General features: G+C 31.3%; 1 protein-coding gene across 2 annotated transcripts; it reads left to right on the top strand.

The window, feature by feature from the left end:
- LOC107431048 (uncharacterized) lies at nt 1-5,865 on the top strand. Of its 2 annotated transcripts, XM_048470351.2 has the most exons (13): nt 3-291; nt 996-1,108; nt 1,463-1,534; nt 1,613-1,726; nt 2,662-2,715; nt 2,794-2,856; nt 3,005-3,067; nt 3,764-3,928; nt 4,001-4,156; nt 4,794-4,862; nt 4,988-5,049; nt 5,176-5,267; nt 5,539-5,865. In XM_048470351.2, exons 1-12 carry the CDS (start codon nt 114-116, stop codon nt 5,228-5,230), a joined length of 1,164 nt encoding a protein of 387 aa, XP_048326308.2. In that variant the 5' UTR covers nt 3-113; the 3' UTR covers nt 5,231-5,267; nt 5,539-5,865. The 2 variants fall into 2 exon arrangements, with proteins under 2 accessions (XP_048326312.2, XP_048326308.2); XM_048470355.2 differs by lacking the exon at nt 5,539-5,865 and having other exon boundaries at nt 1-291; nt 4,794-4,873; nt 5,176-5,532.
- Nucleotides 5,866-9,591: the final 3,726 nt, after the last annotated feature.

The following is a 9,591-nucleotide window of genomic DNA, read 5'->3' as shown; positions in this document are numbered from 1 at the left end:
ACGTTTCGGAGCGTACAAAACTGGTTTCACTTTTTGACTCTTAGTCTTCCTCTGAACAAAAAAAGACCTTCGTGTGTTCTTCCTAGTGAGTCCGTTTTGAGTTTCTTTCTCTAATGGCTGCCTCTAAGACTGAGCTTTTGGTTTTCTTCTCATTCTTAGCGCTAATGCTCACCATAATTACAGCAGAGCCACCACCACTTCGAAACGACGGCTCTTCTGCACTGGACGTTTCGGATTCGTCTTCTCTTGCAGCCGAAATTGAGCAACTCAAACTCAAGGTTTTAACTTTAGGTGATCACTACATTTTTTCTTAAAATCCTGTTTGGCTGCTGCTTTAAAAAAGCTGGAAATATAAAAGGAAATTTTTTTTGCTTTTTTTTGAATTTTGAATTTTGAATTTTGATGCTTTATTGCTGTATGTAGCCCGTATTGGTTCTTTTATGTTTTACATAAAACAAATGCTGATTTATTTATTTTGTTTAATTTTTTATTGATGATATTGTTTACATTTTCTTATGATGTCTGCGCCAACTCTGTTTTTGTCTTAATCGTTAATGATATTGAATGGAAATTAGAGCCTCAGAACTAAAAAAAGGATTGAGCTTTCTGTAGAATTCTATATGTATCAGAAATATCCTATGGAATTAATTGTTTACTTGTTCATGCTAGGCTTTGGCAAATTATCCTTATAATGTTAAGTGTCCCCCATGTTGACAATGTATAGTTGAGTCTCGGATTGATGGGTGCAAATTGGGATTTCATGTTTTTTAAGCTTTTGATTTGATAAAATGAATATGCCGTATGGTATTTTATGATATTCAAGAATACGCAATTTATGCTTATCAGAAAAATTGTGTTCTCAGTACGGTTTTATGTATTAATGTAGTGTCCTGCTAAGATAACTTGATAGTTAAGGATGAATGACTGGCATACTGCTTTTTAAATTAAGTGTCATGTCTGTTTGACTGAGTTGCATCCAATTTCCCATGGTGAAGAATTAAGCATCAAGGAGAGAAATCTTGAATCAAGAAGAAAGGAGGAAAGTGTTAGACAGATGGAGAAGATAAGTAACGAAAATTCATACAGCATTGCAGAAGAATCTTTCCAGGTGACGTTTCAGTTTATCTATTTTCAGGATAACTATGTGATAAAGCTATCATTTGGTTCCATGAAATTTGATTAAAAATAAGGAAAGGATGTGTTTGAAAAAGCTCCTTCTTTTCTTCGTTGGTAGGAAACTATGTTTTAGAGTTTTAGCTCATTTCTTTATCGATGGACTGGTGTATAGATGTTGACTTTAGAACTTTGATAGAATTGATAATGTCTTATGTCTCTGAGCAAAAGATTAGCCATTCTATAACATCGCAGTTTCATGTCTGTTTGTAGGACCTATGAATTGAATCCTTAAACCCCAACAACATCAATAATAATATAACTGTCCTGTCTTTTTGTCAATTAGCAGAAAGGATCTTTAGATGATAAGGAGCCTTTGGGTAGCAAGTTGCATTTGCAAGCTGTTGAACTTGAGAAGCAGGTAAGTTGTTCATGGAAACATAAGCTTCCTTTATTGTGATGTTTTCTTACATTACCAAGTTTTCATTATTTATGACAGGCTACGAGACTAAGGAAGGAATTAGAAATGCAAGATGGGAAAAAAGATGGATTAGAAGCCCAGGGTGAATTCACTGAGAAGAAAATTCACGAACTGAATTTGAAATTAGAAGATGTAATGCTTATCTGTGTTTCTCTTAATTTTTATCACTGTTTCCCCTCTAAATTTTTGCTAGTATGGTTAACGTGCTTTTCTCCTTACTTTGAACTTATTTTGGCTTTTCCATTTCCACATTCATGAGCAAATAAGGAGTTTAATCATAACTTGATGATAATAGTTTTACTTGCTATGTAAGTTTTGTTTTTCATATGTGCCTCAGACATAGCGCTTCATAGGTTTTATCTACAACATAGGTGGTGCGTTGTGTATAGCATTTACCCTTCTAATAGTGTACTACTACAGAGATGTTCAATTGCAGTTTCACAAAATAGTTGATTGCATCAATATTTAAATCTGACTGAGCAGGCTGTCAAATTATACTTATTAGTCTATAGTTACGGTATGCTTATGGCTTTTATCATCGTAATAGCATTGTAGGGATTAGATGTTGAGCATGAGCTTCATGTGTAGCACTATATGTCCTACTTTTTAACGTGGCTGACCCATCTAATCTAAATTTTACAGCAGTTTACCTTTTACTGATAAAATAAGATGCAACTATGACTCCTAACTTGACCTTAACCAAGTCATAAGACCATACAGAAAGCATGGAAACTGAAATATATCTAAGTGCTAAGAAACTTAAAAACACGTATTAACATTTTCCAACAACTTTTAAATTAGTAAAATAACCTTGATTACTAAACTTTAATAAAAACCATATACATATAAAATCTTAAAGAGTTACCTAGTACATTTTGAGACCAAGAGTTCCTGAAGGTTGTAGCAATTCTAGCTTTATCCTTGGGTTTATTAATTTGATGTTACTGTTCCAAGTGACAAGGTGCTATCACATCCATTGTATTTAAATTGTAGTGATCTATGATTTTTTTATGCAACTAATACTCGCTTGATAATTCAGTTTCTACATGATATTCTATTATAATCAGGTAAAAGAGAGGTGGCTTCCATATTGGCTATCAGTTAAGTTGAGCCAATTTCAGGTAAATTTTATGCGCTTGAGCATAAATGTTATTCCAATGGCAGGCTTCTTTCATTAGTTTTAAGACCTTTACATGCAGTTATACATTGTGACTTACTGGAATGAGAGTGGGAGACCAGCAGTGCAAATAGCAATTGAAAAGGTACATTTTCTTTGTTCTTATTTATTTATACAGGAAGCAAGAGGTGTCTCTGTAAATCAGAGTGGTTAATCAATTACATTTAACTTTTCACTAAATAATATCTTCAAATTATCATCATAATAATTATCTTTTCTTTCATGCTTCTTAGGCACTACTAAAGAAAGCCCAAGTTAAAGACTGGGTCGAGCTCCATATTGAAATGTTTGAAAAAGTAAGTTGTTACTGATGTTTATTTTTAAGTTCTTAATAAATGGTTTGCTGTTTTTGTTGCTTCATGTGTGTATTTGTTTGTTTCCTATATGTAAAATGCAATGCAGGGTGAATTCAGAGAAAAGGTTAGCATGAAACCTAGGCAAGAAAGTTGTTATTAAAACCTCAAAAATTTTCAATGTAAAAGGTAGAAAATAAAGTTTTGCAATGGGCTGAGTCCAGCTGAAGCAAAGATTTATTGTTGACATATATGCTGTGAGTTTGACCTGATGAGTTGACATATATAGCTCAGTTGGATTGCTTTTTGCAATCCCTAATAAGAAAAAAAAAAAATGATGTTTTTGATTATTTTAAGGTAAAGGAGTAAAAGGGTGCTAACATATCACAGTAAAGTTAGAGAGAAAAAACATTTTTAAATATAAAATTAATAGAGAACTTGGTTTGTGACTGAATGGTAAACAGAATTTATAATCTAACCTCCAGTTAGCTGAGTTGCAATTTGCTGAACTTTTAGCAATTGTTCAATCCATGCCTTTTGTGTATGATTTTGGCATCGATATCAGGTATATTGCATGCTACACAAGCCATATATGTAATGATTGATCTGATTTCTATTTGAAACAATTTCTAACTATTGATCTGATTTCTTTTTGAAACAATTTCTAACTATTTTAATTTTGTACATGTTAATTTGAAGGACGGGATTCCATTATTGAAGAACCAATGGTTTGCATGCTGTACGTATCTTGGAAAGGGTGTTCAACTACTAATAGTGAAAGCTGTCGATATTTACTGTGCATATAAGAGTTTTATGGAACCACTTGCTTTCAAGATTCTAAATTTTGCATATCCTTACATTCAGGTAAGCCTACAGTGAGATTTTTAACTTGCATAATTTAAAGAATGATCTTGTTGATTTTCTTCCTTGTGACAGGAAGCTAGGAAGCTTAGTGAGCCATACATACTTCAGATAGCAACGGTGATAACGCCTCATTTAGATCAAGTACATGCTGCCTTCAAATTGTATTCTGAAAAGGTTTTCCATGCATATGGAAGTTTCATAACGTCTTCAACTTTATACCATCATCAGGTAATTGATTCTTCACCTTTTCATTGTTGTTATGTCCATAAAATTGTTATGCGTTAAACAGTTTGAATTTAACTAAGCATTGCATGTTGGGTGATGCTGCAAGATATATGGTACCTCAGACAGTCAGACTTTTGATGGATGATGCAGGCGGAAAATGTTAGAACTTTGTTTTTAGAAATTCAAAAGTTAACAACAGGATGCCTGTACTGCTTTAAATATTGCCTCTAATTTGCTTCTTTAAGAAAGGACATAACACGTAGAAACTAACTGTAAAATTATGAAGGATTTAATAACATGTTCTTTTTCGACCATTTATGTGATCTGGCAATGAAACAGCTAATTTGTAGTCCAACCCCAGGTAAAGGGCATTTCTAGAAGTTATATTATGATAAGGGCATGATGGAAATCTCAGCTACAGCTTGATTGGGAGTATTAAGCTATAACAGATGTCATTCTTGTACTTTTTTTATTTTACTTAATATATGCTTCCATCAACAACACGTGACTGAAAGAGTTCTCCTACTTCTCCAAACCCCAATGATACATACTTACAAATATACATTATGTGTCTTATATTATAGCTAAATATATGCTGTTGTTTTGCACAAGTTTCTAATATTTACTTGTCTATGCAAAGGTCCAACAAATGCTAAAAAATAATGGATTGACGCGACCAGTTGCAACCATCGACCTTGCTTGGTTTGCGGTATGTATTGGGTAAAATAGTTTAATGTCAAGTGCTTATGTTTTCTTTGACACTTTTGAGAACAATATTATATTTATACAATTCATATAATTCTTGTGTTTTTTTTCTCTCCATCATTGTTGCAGGCCACTGCTTTACTAGCCCTGCCTGTAGTTTTCCTGTTTAAATTGTATTCAGCTAGTTTCAGGTTAGTTTTATTTCTACATGTATGTTTAGTAAATTTATGTTTCCTCTTTTTGTCTACCAAGGATAATCACATTCAAGTTGTAGCATTCATCCTTTCTAATTTAAAAACCACTTTTATTTTGTGCAGTAAAACATCAAAGAAGCGTATTCGTAGCTACCGTCGGAAATCACATAAACTGTAGGCCCGAATAGGGCTCATTCCGATGGTGAAGACAAGAGGTACTTGCATGCTAGTTTATTTGAATGCAAATTGCATCTGAACAACTTCTATGAGAAGTTCAATATCAACTTTGTACTAAATTCTATAATACCAGACCTTTAAAGAAATGCCATTCTTAGATGCATGATTGTATCTATGTGTAAAGCTTGCTTACCTTACTTTTGCCCATTTCATTTTTTTTGTCTGAGATTACCTTATTTTGGCCTATTTCATTTGTTGTCTGAGATCCTATTATTGCAAGATAAAATTCATAACGATGTGAAATTGTAGGATGAGATCTGAATTTTATTGAAGAGGGCGATTCAAAACAATGAATGGCTGGCTGCCACATGACAAGAAGGTTCCATATTGAGCACAGCGCGCCTGAATTAGTAGCATAACCATTTTCATGCAAATATATATATATATATATATGTATATATATAAATATATATGCTTTTCTCTGTTTTTTATCTTGTATAGTTATGAATATCAAATATTAAACACTAGGCGGGTTTTTTTTTTTTTTCTATATATAATTATTTATGATATTGAGAAAATATCTGGTTTTATGTGTACAGTTTTCAAATTTTAGTAAATGATGCATCTTCAGGAATATAATGTGACATTTCCCGAACAATATACTATATGATGGAAAACTATTACTTATAAATGACTAGTGAGGAAATCTGAAGCAATTGGATGATGCATATTTGTTTTCCTTCGATGTTACAGTTTCTGTGGCTTTTAGACCTGTTCAAGCTTTACTGCAACTTCAATTAAATAGCCATATAAAGCTTTCTGATGTTTATGTAATTATCCTATAATATAATTAAGCTTCTTTTGACACGATTAATGGGTCACCTGACCCTCACGTGTACGGCCATTTAATGGATCAATTTGCACCAAATTGAAAATTGATGTTCAAATCACACTCGAACAACCTTGAAAGTTTAAACTAGGAAAATGCAATTTACCCAAAAAAAAAATGATTTAGTTAATTTGTGGTACTAAGTTTATATTTAGGTTACCAAAAAAAATGCATACATGTAATATAAGTTTTAATTTGTTGAGAATATAATCTCCATTTTATGTTGGGCACAATGGTAAATATAAAGGTATTAATTCCATTTTTCTAATTAGGATTTTAATATTAAATCTTTAATTAAGGTAATAGCCTCTCTTTTTGACATGCAGTGATTAACTGTCGACATGAATCAGAAGAGTTTTGACTTTAACTTGGGTGATTAATTATACTCTCTCCTTTCTTTTTAATGAAAAAACAAAAAAACAATTATAGTCTATGGTTTAGGTGCCTTGCAAGACTGTTTTCATGTATACTTGTAGATGCTTTAATGCGGTTCTGACCCAATTGGTAGATTCAGTCTGGGCCTGATAGCCCATTTTCTCTGGTTCATTTGGGAAAAGATTGGGCCACATGATCAAACCTAGATTCTTGAATAAATCCTTGAAGATTCTTGTTGTTAAAACAAACAAACTCTATAGACCACCTTCCTTTAAAATAGTAAAATTCTCACAATAGTTTTGGCGAATTAATATAGAATGTATATATATATATATATATATATTGAAAGGTCTAGAGAAGGGTGTTTTGTATGGTCAAACTTTTTTTTTTATTTTTTATTTTTTATTTTTGAAAAGTTGTATAGCCAAACTTGATATTGCCAAGTAAAAGTTCCCTAAGAATAATAAAAGAAATAAATGTTAATTATGTAATATACTAATATTGAATGAGCATACCTGTTATCTTATCTATCAAATTGAATTTAAAAAACACCCATCAATATATAATTAAGTAAATTTTTTTAAGCAGCCAAAAACCTTGTATTTTATTATTTTATAAAAAAATATTTTATTATTATCTTTTATTTATTTATTTATTTATTTATTTATTTTTATTTTTATTTTTTGAGGAAAAGCAGCAGAAAACTGAGTACCCTAATTTTGTCATCTTAATTAGTGTGTGTGTATATATATATATATCATGGTACTTCAGCAATCTGAGTACATAGTATAATTTTAATTACTTTCTAATCTATCTTCGATCACATTTGGCACGTTGCACACCATTCTCACACATTTTAATTAAGATTAGGAATATCCTCACAAACCCTAAACTCCGGGCTTTTTTTGAACTCTCAACCTCAATCTCTCTCCAACACAAACGCCCGAGATCGGAGAAGAAGGGTGTTACAGTCACAATCCTTATAGATATTTATAATTTAATTATATATTGTTTTGTTAAACTGTTTCGTAGTAGTTAGTTTATGTTTTTCCTATTTTCTAACCATGATTCTATTTTATTGACCATTAAAGCTATTTTATAGATCACTGCTTATTATGATACACTTTATGCCTAGTTCTTAGGGATAATTTAGTGTATTATTCTCTACTTAAAGACAATCAAATGAATAAAAGAGGTGTGCAATATTACAAACCCATGTGTTTGCAAATTAAAAAAAAAATGGAAAAGAAATAAAAGAAGATAGAAACAAATTAAAATAAAGTAAATGACTGATTATCCCAAAAAAATAACGTAGTTCACAATGACGTCTACTGGTGATATATCAAAATCTTGGAATTAAAATTTGGTGTTGAAATCCTTCCTTCTTAATTTATTAAAAAAGAAAAAAAAAGTAAATGAGAGATTTATGTAATTATTTTATAAAATAATTTAGTATTTTTTTTTTATAAAAAAAAAAATTTGAATGTTTACTTTATTTGGAATTTTAGAACTCTATATTTTAGAATCTATGGCACCCTTATATAAGTAACAAATCCACACCACCACTTGTAGATTGGTGCAATTTGAAAAATCCGAGGCCTAATGGCCGGACTAGTCCCCACTCAACTTAAAAGGGACGGCACTTGCCTTTTCTTGTTTCCCAAAAGACTTTGTTAGCTGCTATTCTTTTATCAAAGCTTCATCCTTTGTCTTATTCAAATTGTACTCTATTATTTTATCCCTTTTAAAAAACCAACTTTTTTTTTGTCCCAGTATCATCATATGATTAATATTTTCCCAACAATATTCAAAAGTTTTGCATATAGATGGTGATTGGTGGATAATAATTTTCCTTCAGTCAATTAACAACCCATTTGACCTCTAAATTACCACCTTTGAAACTTCCCACATATATCACCAAAAGGTTTTCTGTCAATGGCTAAGTTTAGAATCAGCTTGAGCCGCAGCCTAATTTAATGACCTCCGTTGATTTATAGCACCCATATATATTGATCATTTCAGTCATTTGACCATGTCTCTTTCCTTGTTTATTGCCAATTATTCTTTTTGACACTTAACCTTGCAAAGATTGAGATTAATTAATTTCCATTATCTCTAATTTATATTGATTATCTTTTTCTTCAAAATTATAATAATAATATAATGACTATATGTTCATACTTGGGCTGGGGTTAATTCATGGGGTGGGACCTGGGAAGGGAGGATTTGGAGCAAACCCACGATATGAGATGCTTTAGTTGACTTTGTTGTTTATTTTTTTCGTGTTTGTGGGGGTTTATGGAGACTACTTAAACGTCCTTGCGCTTGTTTTCAAGCAAAATAAATAAATAAAATTTTTGTGCTTTATTTGGATGTCATACTAATTATGCAATCCAGACCTACAAATTCTTGTATTTTTTTAAAAATCTGTTAACAATTTGTTTGCACGTTGTTTAAGGTCTAACTAGGGTTAAGCAATGGGGTTTTAAGATATATATATATATATATATATATGTACATGACCATGTTTGCACGTTGTTAATGGTAGAAGCTCCTTTTATTGTATGTTGTTGATTATTATTGGTTTTCGACATATAATATAGTGTTTATTTGCTGCGGTCATTGGTCTTTGGATGTCTAGATTTGAGATAAAAATTCTATTGTCGTTTTGATAAAATATTTTACTTTAATCATATACTTTGTTTCTTTGAGCAGTCTGACTTTGGTTTCAATCAGTTAGGTTGTCGTGCATGTTTTTGCTTTTAATGACAATTGTCTACTTCAAGAAAATACATCTAGATATTTTATATTCTACGCAATTGTACAAGAATGGGGTACAGAAAATATTATTGAGCAAAAAAGCAAATACATAAAATCGTAGCCAAAAAACAAAAATGAAAGTTTGTGTATAGATATATATATACACGTGCGTCGTTGTGATTTGTTGAAAGGAACATATTGAAATTAATGTGGGGTTCAAATGCAATGTTAATTTTCTGAACAAAATATTGTATATTCACATGCAGGGTACGTATATAATATTCACATCCAATGTTCATCATGGAGAAATGAGGGGCAATTTCGTAATTTCAAAATGG

This window comes from Ziziphus jujuba, chromosome 1 (genome assembly GCF_031755915.1).
Source record: "Ziziphus jujuba cultivar Dongzao chromosome 1, ASM3175591v1".
In the NCBI taxonomy this organism is placed as follows: Eukaryota; Viridiplantae; Streptophyta; class Magnoliopsida; order Rosales; family Rhamnaceae; genus Ziziphus; species Ziziphus jujuba.
This window is presented reverse-complemented; position numbering and strand designations above follow the sequence as displayed.

What these genes read in the sequence shown, in the direction of transcription:
- LOC107431048 (XM_048470351.2), top strand. Translation starts at nt 114, where the DNA reads ATGGCTGCCTCTAAGACTGAGCTTTTGGTTTTCTTCTCATTCTTAGCG. An exon ending in TTAAGTTGAGCCAATTTCAG is followed by an intron (nt 2,716 to 2,793) that starts GTAAATTTTATG and finishes CTTTACATGCAG; the next exon opens with TTATACATTGTGACTTACTG. An exon ending in TCGACCTTGCTTGGTTTGCG is followed by an intron (nt 4,863 to 4,987) that starts GTATGTATTGGG and finishes TCATTGTTGCAG; the next exon opens with GCCACTGCTTTACTAGCCCT.